This window comes from Rhipicephalus sanguineus, chromosome 3 (genome assembly GCF_013339695.2).
Source record: "Rhipicephalus sanguineus isolate Rsan-2018 chromosome 3, BIME_Rsan_1.4, whole genome shotgun sequence".
In the NCBI taxonomy this organism is placed as follows: Eukaryota; Metazoa; Arthropoda; class Arachnida; order Ixodida; family Ixodidae; genus Rhipicephalus; species Rhipicephalus sanguineus.
The window spans coordinates 135,376,369-135,402,160 of record NC_051178.1 but is presented as its reverse complement, the minus strand read 5'-3'; the positions used below and the strand labels follow the sequence as shown (position 1 = coordinate 135,402,160).

The window sequence follows — 25,792 nt, the reverse complement described above, 5'->3', positions numbered from 1 at the left end:
AGCTGTGATAATGCATGTTCTGATGCCATATGACTTGTGCAAACACCGAGATGCGCATGCAACAGCAGTTATATTGCATCAGCATTACTTGCTTAAAGCTTTTTGTTGCAAATTGCTTTAGTGCATCACAAACGAGAGGTTCAAACCCAGAAATTACAACTTGCTTTTCTTTATTTTCACGAGACTACAGCGTTAATGAATGAGTTGGCCATAGCTGGAAAGAATGTGCCTTGTTTATGTGGAAGCAAGTACAAGGGATGTCAGCACAGTGCATCAAAGTCGATATGTGGCGCATTAAAATACAGTACATGTGTCGCAACACAGCTTATACAGTAAAACGGTGAGTCAAGGATATTTTTGCAACAAATGGGATACGAGATATGGCATATGAGGGGCCACACAATACATGATTGGTCAGAATAGATAGAGTAAAAGGGGAGCCATTTTCAAAGGTTCATTCCTGAATGACTGGTTCGTTGCTGCAAACATCTGCATTAACTACAATGGTTAGTACATGCATATTTAAGTTGTTGTACATGAGTACTCGTTCAGCGATGAGCGTGCAAAGTTGTGTCACAGGGGTGCGACCAGCCGCTCTCTCTTGAATTCAACTAGTTGTGCATCGTCGATCATTGTGTGGAACGACAGGTAGCAGATCGGGATGCGTGCACAACATAGACGTCAAACTCGGCGCTGAACCCTCCGGGGCCCTTGCGGCAGCGGCGCAACATCTCAGCAGACATGGCCTCAGTCAGCTCCTGCCTCTCGTTCTCAGGAACACCATCTGCTACAGGAAGCACGGCCGAGATAGAACCTGCATGTGACCCGGATGATCAATGAACATCAGGAAAAGTATCACTGGAAGAAGTACATAGCCAACACAGAACACTTACACCCGTTGGAGTAAAATCATTTTCCTCAACAATAATTGCGATCGTCATAAATATTCTGGCAGGAACACTGTGTCATGCTGCAGAGTGATTCTAGAGGAGGGACAGCGAAGGAGGAGGGGCAGTCAACTGCACTGGTTCCCCGTCGTCCACTATAAAGCTTTCACTGTTTTTAGCAATCCTGTCACAGTGTTCCCTCCTGTGAGCATTGTCGGCTAAGTGATTTCCTTGAGTTCAACATAGCTTGTGCGACAAAGGCCCGAACATCTCGTCGGCTAGCGCTCTCATGCTGTTATGAAAGACTGGAAATACAGCCATGCCAACACCACTACAGGTGAGATTACAGCACGGACTCTGCAGATTTGCTTAAATATGTACTGTGTGGAATAATTTTGCCAAACCTTGCACTTGCACCATGACGCATGTGATTGCATGGGAGCATGGACATATAACATAATTCAGTACCTTGTTTAGCAGGGTAACTGGATATTGGAAAGATGACACTACTTGGCTGCGGGCAAGTTAATTCATACTGAACAAGTGACGTGCTGCGCAAAGTGCAAGAATGGTGAAGATAGTTGACTACAAACTGATTGTATAAAACAACAAGTTGGTTTCTTGTGTTTTCAAGTGGTGCATGTGGCAAACATGCCTATATATTGGCCTCGTGGAATCAAATACAATGAATGTTGGTAGTCTGCCCTATATGCCATTACTCTTAACAATGTTTTTGCCCTTAGTGCAAGACCCTCATATGCACGTTCTTTTTTACTAGTAGAACCATTTGCACAGGGTCGTACTGAATCGATGAGCGTTGAGGTTTGCAGTATTTGACCAGGTGACTACATACCTGCAAGGTGCTGTTCGCTAGGAAATGTCCACACATTCCGTAGCACTTCGCAGGTATGTGGTCTCAGTGCAGAGGCAGCCAGAATGTTTTCCAAATAAGAGAGCCGGTCATCTGCGTCCTGACTAGGCGGTATGAAGTCTTCAATGTTCTGGAAAAAAGAATAATCGACACTCCCATATTATGTGCAAGTCCAGACTTCTACAGAAGTCTAGGTTTTTCCTCTGTTTGTGAGAACTGAGTATTGCAGAAGCGAGATCTACCAATTAACTGCAGTCTGCAGTAATCCAGATGTCGAATGGTCGCAGTTTCAAACAAGACCAATCGCCCTTCCTTTCGAGGAAGCCCTGCTTCGTGAGAGTGAAAGTCGCACGCACACATGCAGGCGTTTGAATGGCACTTGCGATGACACGTGATCACGGTTTTTATCCAATGTCGCTAAGTCGCTGCTAAAAGTGTCACCAGCGAAACAACAGAAAAAAAAGAGGAGGGTGGGTTTGTCACGGTATCCTGAAGCCCTCTCATGGAGGAAGGGAAATATATTAGGACGCTGCGTCACGTGATTCCGCTAGCCTCGGCAAGCCAACCTCCTTTGACGCCGCCCCTGCAGCCGACCAATAGTAGCGCGAGCTGATCACGTGACTAGGACATGTTTCTGCTTTAGATCTTTTTTCACTAGGCTTGAAGACTGCCACGTGACGCAATTACTCCCTGTGTTTTTTCCTTCCTCCATGGTAGGGACCCGATCCATGGCGACTCCACTCAGAAAATGGGTGGGGAGACGAGGAGGAGGGGTGGAAGCCTTCCGAGAATGCTATAGCATTGTAGCACGCCTCCTGGGAGCATGATAACAGAACAGTTCCATTTCTTCTAACTTGTTTGATGGTGAAGCGATTTCAAACTTTCCGGTCAGGCCGTTCCTAGACGGCGCTTTACAATGTTTAATGTGTAACCTGAGCAAGAACAATGCCGTAGCAGTGTCTTGCTCTGTCAACAGTTTCAGAATGTAAAATGCCAGAGAACGTGCACGGCACATACGTGATCCATAAAGAAGCAAATACCCCGCAGGCCATAAAACTAACTTGGTAGAGATTGCAAGCGGGCTCCTTCGCGCCAACTTATTCTGAAATCCAGCATTTATTCTGGAGAATAATCTGAAGTCTGCCCGGCCGACTACCAGCGGCGACTGCTTGCATTAAATATCAATTAAGAATTGGGAGACTGCTTTGCTCAGCTCGGACCCCTACGAATATCATCCAGCGAGGTCAGGAGGCCGCCAAGGCGGTCTTCTGACGGCCCAGTCTCAGCATTGATTCTCGATGACAAAGAAGTGTTACGAAAAAAAAAAAAAAAATCAGAGACCTTCCACTACTGCGAAGACGGAAGCTAGCGATGTCAGCGGCCGCGGCTGCACGTTCTGCGCCAGCGGCTTCGCACCAATTTAGCGTCCCATAGCGAGTCCAAAAGGCAACTGCCGACAAGAGCGCTAGGGCGACCTCTGTGTCACGAAAAAAAGGGGCACGAAGGTTGGTGGGAAGTGCCGCCGCCGAGTATCGCGACACGCATAGGCGTGCGCAGGGGGGCCACCTAAGAGGGGGGGGGGGCGGTCGCAACGTCTGCCTCTTACATTGAGTTAATAGGGAGGAGGGGGGGGGGCGCTGCGATGAACCTTCGCCCGCCTTCGCCTCCCCCCCCCCCCCTCCCCTGGAGTGGAACCCCGCGGACGCCGATGGCGACACGTGTGAAAGAGGCATCGGCAGCTGCGAGGGGAATCTGCAGGGAGGGGGCGCCTAAAATTGTTCTACGCGTAGTTTTGTCCGCGGACGCGATCAGCCAGAACCTAGCCATATGCAGCTTCGCTGTAAAAAACTTAGCTCTGTTCACGTAAGAACAGCAGACGAATGTGTGACCCGAAATGGTTCACTGTAGTACGGTCGAGGATAAATTCCGTTCACATAGTACGGCACAGCGAATGCGCTCACCGATATGCGATTCTTCCAGCGATCCATGAGAGCAAAGTCTCTCCAGAGCGTATAGACAGGCGTGCGCGCGCAGAACTGGAGCAGGCACTCTCCCTCGGGCGCCATCAGGTTGCGGATGTTGCGCAGCGCGCCCACTTGGTCGCGGATCCAGTGGAGACAGAAGAAGGAGTAGACGCGGTCGAAGCGGCCGTACCGTTCCACGAACGGCAACACGTCGTGGGAGAGGTCCAGGACGTCGTACGTGATGCGCGGATGCGCGTAGAAGCGCTCCGCGTACGCGATCATGGAGCTCGACACGTCCGTGCCCACGATGCGCCAGCAAGGCGAGCTACGCGGCAGCAGCACGTCGCGCGTGAAGTCGCCCACGGCGCAGCCGACGTCCAGGAACTGTTGGTCCTCGCTGGGCGCGCGCCGGAACGCCGTGTTTAGCAGGTCGAGCACGAGTAGGTTATCGCGCTTCTGGAACGTATTGGCCGAGACGTACAAGTGCGGCTCCAGCGTCGGAACGCTGGATCCTGCTTGTGACTGGATGGACTTGTTACGCGATGACCCTGTTTCAGCTCCAGCGGCATCATGGGGCATACCAGCCGAGTCCGTGAACCCACGCTGAAGTTGCGGAATGCCCTGCTCGTTCGCCGGTCGTCGGGAGGCGCACGCGTATGGGTAAGGCTTGCTCGTTGAGCTGCATCCGAGAAACCGCGTTGCGTCCGACCGACCGCTAAGGCACCAGTGCAGCGCCTTGTGAAATAACCTTTTAGCAGTGCCAGCGGCTCGAAGCAAACGGGACATTGCGGGGAAAAGATAACGACGGGCTTCAACGATTCACTGCAGACCTTCAGGATATGCGGCTCGTATTGAGACTGCAACTCGTATGACCCGGGATTTGCACCGTCGAGGAAGCGATAAAGATTGATGGAGTTGTTCGGCCCCGCCCGAATATAGTAACGGCGCAATTTTTCAATGCCCAGAGTAGCTTGGTCCCACGAAGGAAACTGCGTGCGTCATTTAAGCCCCAAGACTTTCCTGAAGTTCCGCGTGCTCACGGCCTGCATAAAAATTGGCGACTAGTGTCACCAGGACACGTTTAGAAGTCGGCGAACAACTGGCTGCAATATACACCCACGAAAAATGCAAAATCATGGCAGATACAATTGCAAGGTTTGTTTACCTACTAGTATTTCTGTTGTGTGGGTTCATTTAAAGATACTCCAAGTGTAAGAACTCTCGACATATTGCATGATTAGCGATACTGTGTGAAGCATGTAGTTGAATGTGTCTGCATTCCTGTGGAATGTCTAATGGGACACCAATCTTGCAATGAAGAGGTAGAAACGTCAGAAATTTTCCTTTTCTTTATTTCTTTTCATAAGACCACGGAGTAAATGAGCGAGTCTGGTCATAGCAAGAAAGCACATATCTTGTCCATATGTAAGAACAAGAGATTTGAACACAGCGCATCACAGTCACATTATGTGGATATGCAAGAGCTCTGGCGCAAGGTACAATCATATACTACATGTGTTTCAACAACCGACGCGCGTTTCACACTAAAATGGCAAGTCAAGGGCTGATGCATCGATGGTGTATATGAGAGGCCGCACAATATGTGCTTGGTCAAAATGGATGGGATAAAAAGGGAGGCCATTTTCAAAGGTACATCCCTGAATGACGGGTGAGATGCTACAAATAGCTCGTTGACGATGGTCCGCGCGTGGATATCTAACATGTTGCACATGAGTACTCATTTAGTGGTGATCGACAAAAATGTGCCGTAGTGATGCGAGCGAGGCTGATAAGCCGCACCCTCTTGAATTCGAGTAGCTGTGCATCAATCATTGTGGGGAACGAGAGGCAGCAGGTCGGGAGGCGTGTACGACATAGGCGTCAAAGTCTGCGCTGAAGCCATCGGGACCTTTGCGGCAGCGGCGCAGCATCTCAGCTGACATGGCCTTGGTCAGCTCCTGCCTCTCGTGCTCAGGAACGCCGTCCACAACGGGCAGCACAGCCGAGATAGCACCTGCAAGTGACCCAGATGACCGGTGAATATTATCAAGAGTACCGTGAAAAATAATTTTAAGGCCCTCCGGAGTAAAATCGTGCCCCTCAGTAACAATCCGCCCTTTTCATTCCGCCCTGTGCCCTTTTCGTGGGGCGGAGCTTTGCGGGGTGATCCGACACAGCAGGCACCTACAGAACAAAAGCCTCCGAAATCGAATGGCGGGCGGAGATCCCACCAAAGCGTTTCCCGACATTACCGCTAGGGAAGGAGCGCATGCGCCGTGACACCGTGAAAAAAAAAAAAAAAGCGGATTCTCGTTGATTATAGGGACTACTAACACTGTACTGGCCGCTTGAAACGCTGTGCCATTCTGAAATGCGAGGAACACGAGGGTGCGGAAGAGTACGTGCCCGCTGTAGTACATCTCTCGGTTTGTAACTGTCTCGCAAGGGTGTTGACCGAGTGTCATTTCTTGCTAGCACCGTCAGCTAGAGAATGTAGACGATTCCATTCAGTTCGATATAGTTTCTGCAATAGAGCTCCGGTTGTTGCATGGTCTTGCGCTATACAGAAGAATGCGTGAGCTGCATTTGACTTGCATAGTGCATATACCATCATAGGTAACGATAAGCCAGGGACACTGCACTCGCATCCAAAATATGTACCGTGCGGAAACATCTCGCATGTTGTCAATTCCTACATTTACCCCTAAAGAAACAGGTGACCTCATGAGGGCATAGAAAAAAAAAGTATTGGTTTTTACGTGCCAGGACCACGACACAACTGTGCATGGGACACCATAGTGGGAGACTTAATTTTGTCCATCGAAGGTTATGTATACGGGAACGCCTTTGCATTTTGGCATACGTGCCCTCCGCCATGGCCCACGGCACAACGCAACGTTTAAAAGATTTGGTGTACCATGGTTATGAACTAGTCATTGAAATGCTTAACGTACTGCGAGAAATAACGGCCGTTAGGTGACGAAGAAATAAGATAGGAAAGATGGCAGTGCTTTCCGGTTTATGTTGAACAAACATACTGCGCTAATTTCGGAATGCAAGATTGGTTGAAAGTACACTCACAGATCTTGAGGGAGTACTGCGAGAGCAGAGCAACTGTATTACTCTCGCCAGAGTTCTTTAACTCCATGGGGGAGTAGTGGAGAGTATACGCGGAACTTACTCTCTCATTGAAGGCAGAGTAGAACAGACTGCGAACTCTCTGCTACTCAGATAGAGTTCCCAATCCATGCAACTCTCGCGCCGACGTAGCGTGAACGGGGTCGAGCACTCCATCCTTGGCAGGTAGAGTACTGGCTTGACATTACGCTTCAGGCCACCATGGAGTGATAACGAATGCATACTCCTTGTCTGTGTTCTCACTGCAGCATAACAACATATATATGTGTGTGTGTGTGTGTGTGTTTTTCAATCGTCTTTCCCGTGGTGTTCATGTTTATAGACCGACAGACACGTGTGCCAAAAACATGCTTAAATACTGCCGAAAAGCTGTTTTCAACCGTTCGGGTTAAAGTTTGACGGCGCGAGGAAGAGTCGCGAGCCCGCGAGCGCGTGCATGCATGCAAGCGGGTCATTAATTGCGCTGTTTTTACGTACAACTGCATTATTCAAATATGAGAGGTCGTTTGGCTCTGCCAAGAAAGGTATATATCCTATAGCAAAACCCAGTGCCACTGGGTACCAGCGTCCATGGACGATGTCGGATTATGGCCCAGTGCCGCGCTGGATACTGGAACCGCTGCATGGATCGCCGTTTATTGGGAGGCGCTCAATCGCAAAGCAGTGTTAAAACGGCGGTGCCTACCTGCCCTACATAAATATATTAGTAAAGAAACTGATATCGAAAGCATTAGTGCAATAAAAAAAGAAAGCCGTATGAAAAAAAAAAAAGCTATACTATACGAGGATTCGAACTCGCCACCCGTCGGTCCTCAACCGAGTACTCTACCACTGCACCACGCTGAAACGTGGCAGAAGCGCTGCAAAGAGCTAGTCAACACAGTAACACAGCGTTTCGTTTCATATTTGATGTTGCATATTCAAGAAAGACGCGATCTCCCTTTCCAAATAAAGCTTGCTTCTTTATTAGACACAAACGAAAGGTTGCCGGCAACGAATGAAATGCTCAAAATGGGAATAGCGTCAAGTTTCTTTAAGAATTCCGTCTTAACTCCGAAAAATATCAAATCGATCGAGGAGCAGGGTACAGTTTGACGGCTGTTACTGCCGATCTTTAATAGCCGTTTCTCGCCCTTGCTAGTGATCAACATGTACAGAAGCTTTATGATGACTCGTTCGATAACACGCGCGAACATAAATAGTTTTCTCGCGCGAGCGGCAATATTGTACTGCGGGGCGGTCGTGCCTGTATATACTGACTTCTAGTTATATCGATACCTACAACTACAAAACCGCTCAGCAAAAACAAATACAATTCGCTGAAGAAATACGCCGGTGTGTTAGTTCACCAACGCGTACCAGTTGACAGGTATGTTTCTGGCGTATGAGAGATGTACCGGCGAGTGCGGCAGGCTGCTTTCGGTGATCCTGCGTTCTTTGCTGAAAGCGCGTCGCATCGATGGTCATCGCTCCCTGTGCGGACACCGCACACAAGAAAAAATGGTTATTTAGGTTAACGGATGTCCAGACTATACTTTACAGTAATTCTTACGCGTTGAACTGCGTGTGCTTAAACCAAGAAGCGCCGGTGGCATGTAGACGGACTCGGCCGGTGCGCTAGGCCTAACGCTCGCTGGGAGCCGCACTTCGTAGGACTGATCTGAAGCGCAGATGAGTTGCGATGGTTGAAGTTTCTGCATTTTGGCCTCGGAACCTTTTTAACTGTTACTAAAGTATAGCTGAAGTAAGTGGAAGTGCAAGAATTGTCCGAGATGCGTTTCCGGTGTGGCGATATCGAACGACAGCTGTTTTTCTGGTCTCCGTTTGGAGAGGTCGCGAAGCCAGAGCTCATATACTTCTTGCCAACTGCACGGCGATGTAACAATTTGCTCTATATGTTCAGACCGACGCCTCCAGACTTATAAACATTACAATATGGAGTCATTACCCGCAACACATCAGGAATGCAAAACTGATACATATGCGCGCATGCACAAAATGTGTGTTCATTGCTGCTGCTCCGTGCTCCGCAAGAATTAACGATGTCATTGGCACTGCATCAGGGGCGTAGCCAGAAATTTATTTCGGGGGGGGGGGGTTCAACCATACTTTATGTATGTTCCTGCGTGCGTTTGTATGCAAAATTGAAAATTTTCGGGGAGGTGGGGGGGGGGGGTTCAAACCTCCCATGAAACACAAAACCTCTATGAAATGTCTTCACAACGTTTAAACCTCTATAAACCTCTATAAAACGTTTTATATAGGTTTCGTGTTTCGTCCCCCCCCCCCCTCTCGGCTACGCCCCTGCACTGCATGAATAAAAAAAAAGTGTACTAGAAAGCAAAATGATCATTCTTGGCTATTAACATATGTTTTCTCCACATTCAACAGGGAAACATTAAAAGTGACCGTGATTTCACATATCACGTACACATAGGCGTGCGCAAGGTTCCCCTTCAAGGGGGGCGAAGGTTCATCGCGGCGCCCCCTTTAAAGAATGACAAGGTACACCCCCACTCCATATTAAGTCAATGTGTGGGCCAGACTAGGAAGGGCGGCCACCCCCCTGCCCCCCCTCTGCGCATGCCTATGCACGTACATCATGAAATAGTGCACATATCTCATCGTCTTTCTCTGCCAAGCTAGAATTTGTGACACATGTTTGGACCTGTTAGGATAGCATCTATCGGTACCAATCGAATCAAACATTCGATAGTCAAGTACAATACTGAAGCATTCCGCCGCTTACAATACTCAAAGCAGCGCATGGCACTGGCATACACAGTACAGGCTCCAGTATGTGCCAGAGCATGCCAGAAAAAATTCAGCGTCTCCAGCGTTTCCCAGGATCGAATCAAACATTCGATATTCAAGTACAATACCGAAGCATTCCTCCGCGCACAATACTGAAAGCAGCGCGTGGCACTGGCAGACACAGTACAGGCTCCAGTGAGTGCCAGCATCACAATGGCAAAGCCAGTGCCCCTACTAGTGCGATCCAGCTCTTTCCCAGTGCGTTCACCGGAGATCCAGTGAATCCGAGCGTATGCCACTGCGACCCAGTGCCAAAAAAACGTACCGGTATCACGCTGGGGGTACTGGAACGGCGCTGGTTTTTGCAATAGGGTAGGGCTGTTCAAAAGCACAATCGAGAGGCGTGGACAATGTCGAACGAGCTTGGAACTTTAAAGAAAGGGCAAGCGTACCTGACAGGCGCACTGCCAAAATATATAGACGTGGAATAACGCCAAGCCCCACTGACCGACATAAACGCATGCAAGCGCCGTAGAGCTGAGAATCGCCTGGCCAGCATCGGCCGTGACCGCTTAAGTACTTCCCTCACAGGGCCCAGCTGAATCGTTCTGACATTTGCAAAATCTGGATAGGTGTGTAAGTGCTTTTGCACTGAAGTTGTATTCTAACCCATGGAAAATCAGTTTTGTGAAAGAGATTTGCCTTGTATACCCAGAAAGGCATTGGTCTCTGGTTCCAACCCCGAACCAGTACGAGTTCCTGCCGATCAACATCAGTGTTGAACGGACATTTTTGATCGCGATCAGGACCGATCGAGATCAAGAAGAGATCAGGATTGCGATGTGCGCATTGCGATCTGGCTCCAAGATCGCGATTTGGCTGGCATCTGCGCCAAACTCGATCCAAATCAGTTTGGACCGTGTGATAGCGGGCATTGTTGATCGTGTTCAAGAAATCCGATCTGGATCGGCCTCGATCGCGATAAAAGGTACCCTTTGGTGACACCGGTTTAAGAAGCTTTTCTTTTCGAAAAGTTCGTCTGGATTTCTTTGTAGATTTGTGTTACAAGCAGGTGGGCCTTAATTTCTCTCTTTCATCTATTCCTTCACATTGCACAATCGTGCAGAACTGATTTGCCATCAGTGTATGTGCTCCCAGTTAATGTTGTCAATTAATTCGCCCTCGGGCTGTCAAAGCTTGCGCAGTTACAGCAGTTTACCGTATTTTCAAGATTTCATTAATGAAATATTGAAAATATGGTAACTGCTGTAATCATTCCAGCAGTGCTGGAATGATTTCTATATATGCTGTCCAAGAGGAAGACATGACCATGACAGTACTGCAGTCTGGATGTCATGGCCAACGCTATTGCTCGTTTGTTTGCCTGCAAAACGCTCATCCTGTGAACTGATGACACAGTGCTCATCATGTTCCCTTTGTTTGTACTGTATTTATGCAACTTCTACATGCAATTTGCGATGCCTGCTTACCCAAGTTGCTACTCCTGTCAGGTAGTACTGACATGTCTACTTCTTCAATGTTAGATCAGTATCTAAAAGCAAAAGTACCAAACTAGGAGCACTCACTAAAACTCAAGTAAGAGTTTTAAACAAGACAAGACGAACTAGTGTAATTTAATTAAAGTTTTATGTTTACACCAGGCCTGTAGCCAGGGGGGGGGGTCCCTAGGACCCCCCGGAATTTTGGATGGAGGAGGATGTTTTACCAAAAATAAATAATAAAAATGGTGTTTTTCTCAAATTGTCAGGCCTTCAGCAAGTGGGCCCCCGCTCCCCTGGCTACAGGCTCGGTTTACACGTTGGGAAAATGTACTGCAAATAAGGCACATGAAATATGTCCACGCCTGAGCCTGAGTGAGCCCAGCTGAGAAAAATTCTGGATAGTGCGGCTAGGTGTAATTTCCATAAATCTGAGTGCAAGTGAGTTTAACTGACTATATTTATGTGAGTCCGAATCCGGGCAATCCAGGTTGAGCAGGATCTTGGCGAGCTTGAGCGAGCTCCTAGCAAAAATATATTTTGTGAGAGAGCCGTAGTGAATTTGGTATACTTTACCAACTATCAACGAAAGTGTTATGAAAAATGATCAGTCCAAACTGTTCATGGACTACGTTCTTGACACAGAAGTGTCTGCGGTTACTGTAGGACAAACCTTCAGATATCTTCCTCCCCACCTTTGTTCCCGATGCAATAGCTGTTGTGCAGCCATGTTGAATGTGCAGTGAGTAAACAATCTTATATTAATACTTTTAAACTTCAGTGCTCTCAAGGCTTCTATGCACATAGGATGTTTACCACATGCAAATACAGTTTCTAGTAGAAGCTTTTATTATATGGTCACAAATGTCAGGATCAGTTAGTCACAGGTACATGACACTCACTTATTACTACATTCACTCACATTAATTTCAGAAGTGAGTAATTAGGCTGAGTGAGTGACCGTGGGGCTGAGGTGATGGCAGTACAAGCACGATCAAACCAGTCCCACATGTGTTCTCATGTCTGCTCAGCAACAGTTGCTGGCCTTCGTTCAGTTAGCAGCAGTCACTTCCATAATTACTCGCATACGCCTACCCACCGGCTTGTCTCACAATTCGCGTTCAATTATACATCCTTTCTCATTGCATAGATTGGCAAACTCTTTTGAGTCTCCTCAATCAGACTCGGACAGACCCGTGAGTCTTAGCGAGTCCAGCTGAGTAAAATTTGGTGCTCTTGAGATTTATTGACCCAGCTGAGCAGAGTATGTATTTGTTATTAATTTATATACAGTAGCCTCAGAGCAAATATACATTATATATGGGAGAGGCAATATAAAGAGTTCAAGGTAGATTATACCAAAAAAAAGCACATTATAAGTAACATTTCAAAAGTTATCTTAGCTCACTGATTACATTTCATAACAAATACTTTTGCAATGCACAAGTAAGTAATGGTAACCAAATATGTCCATTATTTTTAGATATTGTGCTTTTACTCATAAAACAATTGCATCATGCATTCTAAACAAGGTCAAAGGATTGAATGCTGCAAAGTAGGTTGTAAACAAAAAAAAATCGTTCACCAAAAAATAACACAATACCCTTTTGAATACACGAGACAGCGATAGTGGATTGACACACATAATTTGCAAATATCACGCTTATACAAAAACAAGAGAAGCCACATGAACTTGTCATGATTAATGAATCATTATTAGACGTAGTCAACTTAAGCAGTTTTAAATAGAGCATGTTTACTTAAGCTAACTATAGATGCTGGCAGACCGTTCTATTCGTTGCATGTTTTAGGTATAAATGATTGTGAGTGTGTTAATGTCTTAGAGAAAAGCACATGTATACCTTATGTGCATGATCTCCACGTGAGGAGATAAAGGATGCTGGATTAATCCATGCTGAATGAAGCACAGTGTTCTGCTAGTAAATATTATGAAATAGGCATAAACGTGATTGCTTCCTCCTGATTAAGAGAGAAGAGAGGTTAAGTGTAGCACTCATTTGGGTTACGCTTGCTGTAAGATGATAATTTGTTAGTATAAAACGAGCGGAGCAATTCTGGACGCTTTCAAGGCAGTTAATTAAGATGGCATGATGTGGGTCCCATACTGATGAGGCATATTCCAACTGTGGTCTAACATATATTATGTATAACAATTGTTTGAGTGAAGATTGTGCAAGCGAAAAGTTTCTGCGGAGAAATCCGAGTGTGCGAATAGATTTGTTCGTTATAAAATCAATGCGGTACTTGCTGAATAAGTTATGGGTTATATGGACACCGAGGTATTTGTAGATTCTTACACAGTCTAAAGGAATGCCATCAAGTAAATAAATAGGGCAAACTTCATTAGTACGGGACATCCGCATCGATTTGCATTTCTTGATGTTAAGTTGCTTGTGCCACTTTTTAGTCCATTTAAGTAGTGTGTTTTAAATCGTCCTTAAGAGAGGACATGTTAGTGTCATTAATGGCGATATATTATGCAGTCATTTGCATAGAGACAAATTTTAGAGGAGATGTTATCAGGTAGATTGTTCACGTAGATCAGAAATAACAGCGGCCCAAGTACTGACCCCTGTGAAAGACTGGATTTGACAGGCATTAGAGTTTAATTAACTTCATTAGCATTTACACAATGTATGTGGCATGTTAAAAAAGGCTTTATATCCAATTAAGTATGTTAATGTCAATGTCATGTGCATTGAGTTTAGATAGCAGTAAGTGTGGTGTATTTTGTCAATGCTTTAGTGAAGTCAAAAAATACAGTCAGTCAAAAATCCTGTGTCTAAGTTGGAATGTAAGTTGTTAGTAAAGCAAAAAAGCTGGGTGTCACAGGAGAGCATTTTATGAAAGCCACGTTGGCCAGGAGTAAAAAATTTTAGAATGAAGATAACCAATAACCCGAGAATAAATTACATGCTCCATTATTTTACACGGAATTGAAGTCATAGAGATGGGCCTATAATTATGAGGTTATGTGCATCACCATTTTAAGAATTGGAATGGTCTTTGCCATTTTCCAGTCTAGAGGCACCGTGCCGTCATGAAGCGATTCAGAAAAAATTAATTCTAGCATTGCTGAACTGTACTCACTAGAATTGTGTAAGAACTTTGTATTGATTCCATCTACACCACATGAAGATTTTGATTCTAATTTAGTTGTGATGATTTAATACCATTACATTAAGTACAATGGGATCCATCTGGTGGTATTTATTAGTTGGTATTTCGGGAAGTCGAGTAATATGTGAGGATGGAGAAACTGCCTGAACGAACGTGTTGTTTAGCACATCAGTGCCTGCATGGTCTGGGATTGCGTCTCCAGCTGATGACGTTAGTGTTACCTTTCTACGCTATCCCCTTTAATGGAACTTTAATGGAATAGCTTGGGAAGAGTAACGTTGTAGTAGAAATACTTTGAGACCTTAAAATAGAGGAATAAGTTGCGGCAGTGGTTTTGTATCAAAATCAGTGTTGAGGCTTTTGTGATCATTTCGCTATAAGGGGCAAAGCTCCTATGTCGTGGGTCTGTCCATCCTCCGTTTGTAGGTTTGTTTGTTTGTAGTAGCCACCTCTAGTTCGTGAGAAACGCGCGTTCTGGTATGCAGTAGAAGACCGACGTTGACGGGTGACACTCTCGTGCGTGTTCGCCTGTGTGGCGTTCTTTCTTCTTTACTACGTCTCGTGTTTTCAACGACACCCGAAGACACAGTTCAGAAGTAACGCGCCATGAGGCTCCCTCTTGGCACGCTTTCTCTTTAGCTCGGAGTCGCCAGATGGAAGACAAGGCTGCGGAACGGAGGGCACGGAAGGCGGCGGCAGCGCGCGCTCGCAGACAGAATCCTGAGGTGAGAGACCGCGAGACCGAAGCTGCGCGTCGACGCCGCGAAGCAGATTCCGCCGTTCGAGCCCGCGAAGCCGAAGCTGCTCGACAAGCTGCACGGCTGCGGCGAGAAGACCCCGCCGTTCGAGCCCCCGAGGCCGAAGCGGCTCGACGAGCTGCACGGCTGCGGCGCGAAGACCCCGCCGTTCGAGCCCGCGAGGCCGAAGCTGCACGGCTGCGGCGCGAATTGGATCTTCAAAATTTGAAGGACCGTGAAGCAGTGAGAAAGTGCGCGTACCGGCAGGCAGAGCCCGAGGCTGTGCGAGCACGTGAAGTGGCTGCAAAACGCATCAGGCGGGCTCTGCCCGAAGGCGCCGACGCGCGCTTCCAGCGGGACTTCCTTGATAACGGTTTCGGCCATAGTTGCGGTGTGTGCGACAGATTGCGGTTCTCAAACAATCTAGTCGCAATATCTTCCATCAAGAAGGACCACGCCCGCGCCAATGCCATCGCCGTGCTGGCAGCGGCGCGCGAGTTCGCTTCGCCCCACATATCATCATTCACCACTGGATATGCTGTGATTTTTTTTACTTACTCGGTTTAGGTGTCTTTGTATAGTGTGGTATACGTGAGTATAGGTGATTATGAATACAAGTCAGGGGCGTAGCCAGGGGGTGGGAGTTGGGGGGGTTCAACCCCCCCCCCCGTTGAAAATTTCAATTTTGCTTGCGTATATATACATGGACACATACAAACGCATGCAGAACATACATAAAGTACGGTTGAACCCCGCCCCAGCCCTTGAAATAATTTCTGGTGACACAACCTGATACAATACCTATTGAGCATAGTTTTGGTGCATGTGAGTATGAGTCACACTGGCTGAACGAATATTGCTGATTTTGAGTTCAGGGAGCCTAAAAGAGCAAAATTTGAGTCAGAGTGAATACAAGTGAGCTCAGCTGAGTAAAGCTTTCACGAGTCTGAGTATGACTAAGGCAGCAGTGTGGGCCTCATGACACAGGGTAAATGTGCAGAAGACGAGGGCAGAGAAGAGGCTTGACACACATGAGAGCTGACTTGCAACAATATTTTATTTGGAATAAAGCAAACCATATATATGGCAAAAAGACCACGACACATCAAGTGTGCACCGCCTGCACAAAATTCCTATCACAATGCATGAAATGTAGCTCTTCCTAGAAAGAGCAATTGACACTTTTGAAACACAGGCATCGCCTAACCTTTCAATCAATTCCCCGCCTCAATATTCTTGCTGATTAAGATTTCCACTTCTGCTCACAAATGAACACACATTGTAAACCGGATCACACATGGTCTCTACAGTACAAGATCTACAGTGTGCACCTAAACCCTCCTCTTCATTTCCCGAGATGTCGTAACGATGCTCCTGGAGCCTATCATTAGAGCACTGTCCACTTTGACCAACGTAATTGTTACCACAAGTCAAAGGCAGATTGTAAACTCTACCTTTCCACAGTCAACAAAAATGGTTTTATGCTTTTCACTGCACTCACCCTTCTTGGGGGCTCATGCACTAGTCAATCTGCACAAACATTGCAGTTTATAGGGCGCAGAAAAAGCAAGTTTAGCCCTGGCACGTTCACCGATGCGTTTGGGGCGATGCGAAAAACCACGAACGTAACGAAATAACTGCTACTTATTATTCATGAACAGCAAAGGTTACCTGAGGTCGTCTCACACGAGAAACAAGGTGCATTCTTCGTAGATTTAGAAGATCTGTTTTGATTCTTTAGCCCAGTCTTGTTTGCTTTCCTGCATACAAAATTGTATACATCGGTTCGGAAGTGTTGCTTTTATCAATAAGGCTGGGACGTCATGTGGTGGATTTTTAGAATTGCTCCAATTTTACCTTTGTCTATTTTTATTCAGTGGGGAGACCAGCCATACATACAGAAAGATATGATATGCATTGGTTTATGCATCGCCCTTATTTTGAGCGATTTGTTTTTAACTGAACTGGATAGAAACCTTCATGGTCGCCTTCATGACTTCAGTATAACAAGGACGTTCCTGTAGGTGGATAATTTTTAAAATTTTCTTGATTGCACATCTGGCTGTTTAAAGACGCTAGCTACTTGCGCACTTACCTTTTTTCGACATGGCTTATCACCCTTAGCTTTAACTCGTGAGTTACCATCTAACAGAAGCTTACGCTTTCTCGACATTAGGCTTTCAGTCCAAGACCAATGTGTATACTGGAAATTCGAGCCAACATGCCAACAAATCTTTGCTCCCCTATGACTCAGCATACTCGAAGCTGGTAAAAATGGGTACGGCCAAATTATGCCTGTCCAATTCTTTGCGTAGGTCTTGCTCCGAGTGACAGTTTCAACGAGTAGATACTTACTTTGCCTCAGGGACGCTGCCTCAGGGACGTTGGGTATCCCACGTATGTACTCGTTAGTGTTGCTGAAGGCCTTCTGAATCACACATTAGCGCAAACACCTACTTTTCTGCCCATGAATAATAAAGCAGCAGTTATTCAGTACATTAACAGTTTTTCTATTAATCTCAAACGCAGAAGTGAAACGTGCCAGGGCTAAACCTTTTTTCTGCACCAGATAAACTATGCTCTTTTTGCAGACTTGACTAGTGCATGTGCCCGCAATAAGAGTGAGTGCAATAAGAAGCATCAAACCATTTCATTCACGTGTAAAAGGTACAGTTTACAATCTGCCTTTGACTTGTGGTGGACAATTACGTCGGTCAAAGTGGACAATGCCTTAATGATAGGCTCCAGGAGCATCGTTACGTGTCTGAAATGAGAGGGGGGTATTTCGATGCACACTGTAGATCTTGTACTGTAATGACCACGTGCGATACGGTTTACAGTGCGTGTTCAGTTGTGAGCAGAAATGGTATATCCGTTAACCCGCGGGATCATGGAGGCGGAATTGATTGATAGGTTAGGTGACGCCTGTGTTTTTCAAAACAGTCAATCGCTCTTTCTAGCAAAGGGCTACATTTCTTGCATTGCAGTAAAATTTTATGCGGACAGGCTCATGTGACGTGCCGCAGGCTTTTTGCCATGTGGTTGCTTGATTATAAATAAATATTGTTGTAAGTCAGTGCTCGTGTGTGTCAAGCTTCTTCTCTGTCCTCGTCTTCTTTCTGCGCATTTACCATGTTTCTGGGTGCGAGTGGGCATGAAGCAAACAATGCATTTTTCGAGTGAGTGTGAGATCCACTTATTTTGCTGACAATGCTCATGCATGTGCCATGTGCGCCTTGTGTGTCGTAGAATTCACTATTTTTTAAGGTGCATAGACCAACTATATTTACAGCATACTTTAAATGACTCGTATGAAAATGCGGCTGTATTATTTACAATCGGCTGTCAAAACAATGCAAAGCAGTGCAATGAGACTACAGAGATACTTAGATTGTTTCTTGTTTTATTTATTTTACAAAGCATCCAAGGTGAAACAATAACATTCAAACAATATGCAGGTTCCCCAGGTTCCATGAAGTTGTCACACACAAAATCTCCAAGAGTCACAACACAACTGCAAAGCACTGTGACAAAACGACGAGTTTTCAAACGAGCGAGACGGACAGAAAAATGGGAGCACTACGACTGTCTCCAAAGAGTAGTGAATGCAAATGACAAAGTGAAAATATTTTATACCTCTTTCCTCATATTGCAGTGGCTGTAAGTTATCCTGTGCAGTAAGTCATGCAGGTTCAGGCTCAGACAATTTTTTAATGTAGTGTTACAAGAGATATCTACACCTTTAGGTTGCACCGGCTACTCCTCAGTTAACAGAAAAGAAAATGAACTATGAACTCCCAAAAAGTGCTGGAATACACTGGATGCAAACAGCATGAACAGATACAAGGTTACACTCACTAATATAAGCCATAGATTTTATTTCAGTGTGCCTTACAGGCCCCATGGGGAGCACTGAGTAAGGCGGGAATCATGGAGCAAACAATAAGAAAAGCCAAAAATATTTACAACAATACCATGCTAGTAAAACAGTGTTACAAATGAAATTAAATGGGAAAGTAACGTTAAGAATAGTTGGAAATATATTGAAAAATGAAGTTCATGGTAACAATAAAAAAAAAGCAGGACATTGCTCACGCATAAAGAATAGAGAAAGAACTTGAGCACATAAACAAAAAACAATACATAAGCTAAACGAAGCTGCTTCCAAAGCAGTGCTAAAAAAAAAAGAGAGAAATGCGACAAAAATACTAAGAAATCCCAGTAAAAAAAATAATATGGAGAGAGAGCGACAGGTGATGGTAGCATAGAGAACGGCGCATTCCTCATACGAGGAAAAAACAAAAGTGTTGCAGGACATTGTACAATAATAGGACATATGTACAGATGAGCATACGGTTATGATGAAAATGTAGGATCAGCAGGTGCCTAAACTTCATTATCTGTTTGCACAAGCGTGGTGTGCAAACAGAAATGATAGTACAGACATACACACTAAATTGTTAAAGGAGTACTGACAAAAACTTTACATGTTTTCTGTAGCAATAAGTAGCTAACGACCCACCTATCATGACTGAAAAGCTCATTAACTCAAGCACATGGCAGTTAATTATTGGAGATGGTTTTATAGCGTCCAGTTGCAGTTTCAGAGCACGCCTAAAGAGGAGGGACCCAGCAGGATTTTCATGCAAACATAGATGGCTAAGTGCACACAAAACTGCGTGCACATGAGCATAATGTTAACAGAACTTTTCAACTAAGGCTCCCCAGCACTGTGATAATCCCTCCAATGTAAATAAGCGTGACCGCCCAAAAATGCAGAGTGGAGGCAAGGATGTCAGCCTCTGTACTCTCGTGCAAGACCATGAACGAGGTGCTCCGTCTTTCTATTCAAAACTCTGCTAGGAGAGAGTGCTCACAAAAATGCCAGCCAACAAAAACTCGTGATGCACTTGGTTGCCGGTTGTTTGCTTTCAAAACAAGTAGGTGTCGATATGGTGAGGTGATGTCCTTCACGTGCTGCTGTGCGACATTCACTTTCAAAATGATTTTAATAGGCTCTAGGCTATATTAGTCGCTGATATTTTGTAGATAGCATGTGGGTGTTTACAACAAATCAATAGAGGTTATTTCGGCTTCAAAATTTTGTGTCGGTACTCCTTTAGATGTGACATGCCAAGTTCATAGATTAATAAATGTAGGAAAATTAACAAATGCAAGTCGCCTAAAAAACACTTAGGTTATAGTTTGTCAGCTTCATGATAAACTATGGTAAACACATGCTAAATGGAGAATCAGAGCGAGGCATTATTTCTGCACCATAATACAAGTCCATTCGTTGTGGTGACACTTCCCCTCCAGGTTGGGTAACATAGAGTTCCCCCGATTTCCTCACTTGGTAGGAATATCGATGTCTGTTAAAGCATATGACCTCGAGAGGTACCATTGTGAGCAACACTGTTCCATCCACCGTGAAAATAGAATCGACTAAGGCGAAAGTAGGCTGCTCTCCTCTTTTCATTAGAAGAACATCTTTCTCTCTGTAGGTGCAGTGATTTACAGTAACCGACCTTACTTTCCAAAGAGTGTCGCTCCCAACCTTTCTTTGACAAAATCCGGCACATCAGCATCATTTACTTTTTTGCTACCAATAGTTGATATATTCTGCCTAAGCCTTGTGCTGTGCAGTTGAAATCCCTGCAGTAGCTGGTGCCTCTGTGCAAGTGTCTTGCAAATGTTTTGACGTTCATGGTACGGGAGGCAAGCGCTCTAAAGTATTGGTGCTTCGCCTCGAACCTCATGCACCAATACTGTGTGAGTGGCCCAAGCTACGCTATTATCCTAGGATAATGCACCAGGTAATGCATCTTTGGGGTCACAGGAGCATTTGGGTAGCATGACTTAAAATGTTCAAGAAAGGTCTTTATTCGAAGCGAAGGTATGGAATCCATGCAATGGGCATTTATACAGCAAGCAGCATGTCTACTACTTCCCTGAACTCCAAGTAAACTTCCCAATGGTCATTGCCTTCAGGAATTTGCGATGAAAACATGAAAGGCAACAGTCTAAAAAGGCACCACTTCTGGGCTGCTGAGCCCTTCAAGCATCCTTTTTTATCTAAGAAGGACTGCGTAAGTAACTCCGGCTTATTCTTTCTGTCATTGTACCCGTATGTGAATGTGCCCACTTTGTTTAAGTCACGAGTAGAAAAACACTGTCACTCACAAGGCCGCGAAGAACATATCGCAAGACATGACTAATTGTCCCCTCGAAAATGTCATGCATGACATCGGGAGGCATTTGCTTGCATAAGGAGAAGTAGTCCAATGCAAGTAATGGCGATTTCTCATTCACGCCATAGACCCGCTTTAGGTCCTGATTAATAGCAATCGCTCCAGATGTTGCATGTGCGTGTCCATTTGACGGAGGACGCATGCAGATTCCTCAGTTATTGAGCTCACATTTTCAGCATGTGCCATGCAGAAGCGACACAACCTGCCCTTTGAGAAAGAAACGCTGAACCCTCCAATGCTGTGCATTGATAAGTTGTCCCCACAGAAAGCAAGGACAATGACTTTTGCGCGAATAATGCCATTTTTTGTTTGCAAACTGAGGCCTTGATCTTTCAGACATTGTAAGTCACTTAAAAGAGGAGACAAAATTTCATTGAGGCCATACTTTGTGACATCTCGATAATGTGCACAGAGCACAAGGTGAATGCTGCATAGTTCGGACCGGTATCTGGAATGGAGATTTAGTACCGAGCAATATACAAGGAACAGCTTATGCTTACCCCGCTTTGCACCCAGGGGGTTGCAAATTTCCACCTCATCAGCATAGAGTAACAAAATATAGTGCTTGTTTCAGAATTACCGATAACAGCTCCAAGGTCTTTCTTATAAACCGTGCCATCCCGAAAATCGTTCAAGACAATTGCATCAGGCTGGCATTGCGCTCGTGGGAGTGCTCCAGAAAAAAACACAAGTTCAGTAATATCTGGCACCTCAAGAACATTTTTCAGCATGTTGCAAATAGGCACATACTGGAATGTCTCTTCGCCTTGTGTAAATTTGTACTGTTGAGGAGGTGTATACGGAAGACACTTCAGAGCAAAAGCTTCGCGCGACAATCTGGATTTCGAGAATGCGAACATTTCTGTTACAAAATCACATGTCAGCAGTTTATCAAAATCTTCGCTTATGACAGAATGTGGAACATACTTTCGCACCTCCAGAGAAAATTCTTCCATGACCTCTTGGAGAAGACACTGAAAGCTACTGAACACTTGCTCACACACAGTAGGAGGAACTTTTTGCTCCTCGGATAGTTTGTAAAAGAACAAGCAAACTTTCTTTCGCATGTCAGCAAACAACTGTCTAGTCTCTCGTACTTCTGTAGTTGGATTGGCAGAGCCATCACATTCCTGAGGTTCGTCGACACTGTTGTCATCTGCGTCTGTTCGCGGCGCTGGACGTGGTGCAGCGTCGCTTTGAGCTGCCACGTTTGCAGAGTCAAAGGTACACTGCGGGTCATCTCCGTCGCTGTCATTTGTGTGTTCCTGGTCACGTTCTGCTTCGTTGGATGTGCAACGGCGTGGCACTGTGCTGTTTAAAACACTTCTGTGTGCACGGTACACGTGCTTTTTTAGCGAGTGAACTACGGTGTACGTCTTCGGGCAGCCGCCAATACCACAAACAACACGGAAGTTCGACTCCATGCTGTGCGCATCGCGGATGTGTGTTAGCAGAAGCAGATACTTTGGCGAAAAGAAAGAACATCTCTTACAGCGATAAAATATCGGGCGGGATGACGCACGATCTTCCATCGTTGTCAAGTTCCTCGGCACACGTTCCGCCACTTCACTTCATCGTGCTATTACTAATATGCTAATATTACAAGAGAACCAACGTTGAGAGAACATATTACGCTGAGACCACAAAGCGCATGCGCAGCCATTGGCGCAGCGTATTCCAACATTACTGTCCCGCACTGACATTACTGCCCCGTACTAGACACTTAGAAAACTAATCTAAATTTAGCATTGAGTTGAAAAACGAAGCGACAAGAAAAAAAGCTTTACAGAATTTACAAAGTATTTCATGTACTTTGCTGCTTGATGTACTTTAGATATGCGCGCCACAGAACACATCAACTTTCGCGCCTTTTGACAGAGCCAACAGAGCCTCGCCGAGACAGCGACTCGCGTTTTGCGCCTCGCCGTAATTTCGTGGTTCTACTGCCTGCACCTCTTGCACTATGAGCGTCAGCTGCCTCGTGACTCGGGGCCCATCGAGCTTCGTGCTGACGGTGTCGGGTGCCAAAATTGAGCACTTGAGAGAGGCCATGGCAGTCCATTCATCGCTGCGGAGTGTGGACGAAAGCGCCATTATACAGGTAATGTGATATTTCCGTCTTCTGAAGACGTTTTGTCACCTTTGTTTCCATTGTTGAATGAAGTTGTTGGGCGCTGAAGCGCCTGTTTTGCATGCATCGAGCGTACGCGACGTCGTGAACTACGTACGCGTTTCACAGCCGGTCTCGGTTACCCAGACAACCACGACGCGTGCTTATACACGCTCAAGGACAGCAAAATTTGGCAGCGGTGTTGAGTTCTGTCATCAGCACCGTTAAGACAGACGGAGCAAAGCACGTGGGAAGGTGCTGCCTGCGTTCGCACGTGGGCATCGCTTGGCGAGTGCTCGGCTGCTCCTATTTGGATATGATGACGCAGAAATCGTTCTTTTTTCGCAACCACTTTTTGGGCGTTCGGATTGCTTGTCATCTGTGCTTCAAGCACAGAAATAGAATGAGCAGAAGGTGTGTAAAATAAACCAGTTGGAACTTGGTCTCATCCTGTCTGCTTTTCTAGCCCATGTACGTGCCCATTTTAAGTTCATACTCTGCCTAAGTCACGCTGAACAGCAAGGCAAGCCTATGTCGTATTGACTTGCCCAGTATTCTACCTATATAGTCACTATAGATTAAAATTTTTGCTCTTAAAATTTAGGTTCTTGAAATTGGCTCAGTGATTTCATCAGAAATAGTTGTGTTCCACATGTATTCAAATAGGCAGCGTCGGAGCTTGCCCAAGCTCCGACGCTGCCTACTTGAATACATGCTTTGAAATTTGTCGTGTTCCTTTAGTGTACCAACTGAACTTTTGGTGCCTTGTGAAATGCCACATAGATGCTGCGAGAAAGGAACGGGTTAGGTACAGTCGTGTGCAAAATTTGAGAGACCGCTGAAGTACGTGCCAAACTGCATCGCTAAGCCTTCTGACAGTCATGGCTAAGTTCGAGAAAGTGTACAGGGCAAGCGCATCTTTTTTCATCTGCTGGTCTGCTTGTTTACTTGCTTCAACCGTGCACGCATTAGAACGGAGGGGACAGCACAAGGTGTCACCTTTGCAGTTGATGTGTTAGCAGTGGGATTGCTGAGCAATAATGTTGCAACAAAAATACATTAATTGTTAAAACAAGGTATTGCCATCATCATATCGTTGCTCGGGCACTTCCACAGCGACTGCGGAAGTGACATCTTGTGCTTCGTCTCTCACTTCAGTGTGCAGACGGTTGAAGCGAGTTAATGAACATACCGGCAGGTAGAAAAGGACATGCATGCACTGTACAAGCTCTCAAACTTGGCCGTGAAGTTGTCGGAAGGCACAGCGATGTGGCATGTGCTCATCAGGTAATGTCACTGCATTCACGTGCTGAGCACTGGTTTTCTAGACCTGCACACAAGTTGGCTTTGTCAATTCCAGCAGCAGCCATGCAACATTCTGCTTAGAATTTTACCACAGTTGCCCCCCACTTGCTGCAGCCTATATTACGGCACCAATTGCGAGAAGAAATCTTTTGAAATAAGTTAAATTTGTCTGTAGCTGTAAAATGAGGTTGTGTAAAATGAGGTTCTGTAAAATGAGGTTGTGAGGGAAGTTTTGGTGGGCATTAATTGTAAACGTTGCCATTATTTTTGTGGCAGCTGCAGGATAACATAGTGCCAGAATGACAAAGTTGGGTTAGTTGGTAATGATTCATCATAAAGGGAGGTAAGGCGTGATTATACGGACGCAAGTGAAGAGAACAAGACAATGCAAACACAGTGTTGTTTTGTTCTCTTGTGTTTGTGTTCACATGCCTTGCATTCTTTTATGATGAACAGAAGACCATGTGTGGTGTAAACCTGGTGCCATGACTGAATCATGGGCTGAAAGCTTGCCGAGGCTTTCATATGCCATGGTGGCTGCCATGTCATGGTTGGCTTATTGCATATTGGTTCTACATATGTGTTACACCTAAAAGGTGGTTCAGCCTGTGCACGCACTGCTAGGGACCAGGAGAGTTCCAGCAGAACAGCCTCACAAAATTGTCCCTGGATACTGTAAAAATACGCTACTTTAAATCTACAATGTTCACAGAAACCATGTTTCACAAGATGCCATAGTGCACCTAGCGTTCTCAAGTAGCTGTACTGTCGTGATGGAGATTTCAATGTTGATGAAAGCTCCCTTAGGGATTTTGCAAAGCACCGACAGATCTGCATACAAAGCAACTTTTGTTGTATGTGCTCAGGCCTTGAATGCTTTTCTTTCAGATTCACAACGAAACGTATAACACGTATGTCAATGTTGATGAGAATACAGTGCTGGAGGGCAACTGTCTTATAAGAATAATGGATGTGACCATAATAGAGGAGGCTGGCATATCCGAGAGCGACACAGACTTGTAAGTGAATGATTAACTTCTCAAATCATTATTACTTTTCCACGCTGCTGCTTCTGATGTGTTGGGGAATTGTGCATCGCTATTCCGGAGGACATGCATGTCCTTTATTACAACGG

The 25,792-nt window shown here is 45.6% G+C and overlaps 2 protein-coding genes across 2 annotated transcripts in view; both read right to left on the bottom strand.

Moving 5' to 3' along the window:
- Positions 1-171: 171 nt before the first annotated feature.
- On the bottom strand, positions 172-4,512 carry LOC119387218 (juvenile hormone acid O-methyltransferase). Its single transcript, XM_037654536.2, has 3 exons — positions 3,720-4,512; positions 1,741-1,888; positions 172-814 (listed from the first exon to the last, which is right to left on the bottom strand). The coding sequence occupies exons 1-3, from the start codon at positions 4,506-4,508 to the stop codon at positions 630-632; spliced, it is 1,122 nt and encodes a 373-aa protein (XP_037510464.1). The 5' UTR covers positions 4,509-4,512; the 3' UTR covers positions 172-629.
- Positions 4,513-5,289: 777 nt separating this feature from the next.
- The window catches only part of LOC125756190 (juvenile hormone acid O-methyltransferase-like), a 41,372-nt gene continuing 20,869 nt past the window's right edge, over positions 5,290-25,792 (bottom strand). The window contains exon 3 of the mRNA XM_037654537.2: positions 5,290-5,736. Within this exon, the coding sequence (XP_037510465.2) occupies positions 5,552-5,736 (185 nt within the window). The 3' untranslated portion in view covers positions 5,290-5,551. The remainder of the gene's footprint in view (positions 5,737-25,792) is intronic.

Bases quoted from the DNA above. Each gene is read 5' to 3' on its own strand.
- LOC119387218 (XM_037654536.2), bottom strand. From the start codon at position 4,508: ATGTCCCGTTTGCTTCGAGCCGCTGGCACTGCTAAAAGGTTATTTCAC. The intron at 1,889-3,719 runs GTGAGCGCATTC...TCTTTTTTCCAG, and splicing joins GCTGGAAGAATCGCATATCG to AACATTGAAGACTTCATACC. The intron at 815-1,740 runs GTATGTAGTCAC...GGTCACATGCAG, and splicing joins TAGCGAACAGCACCTTGCAG to GTTCTATCTCGGCCGTGCTT.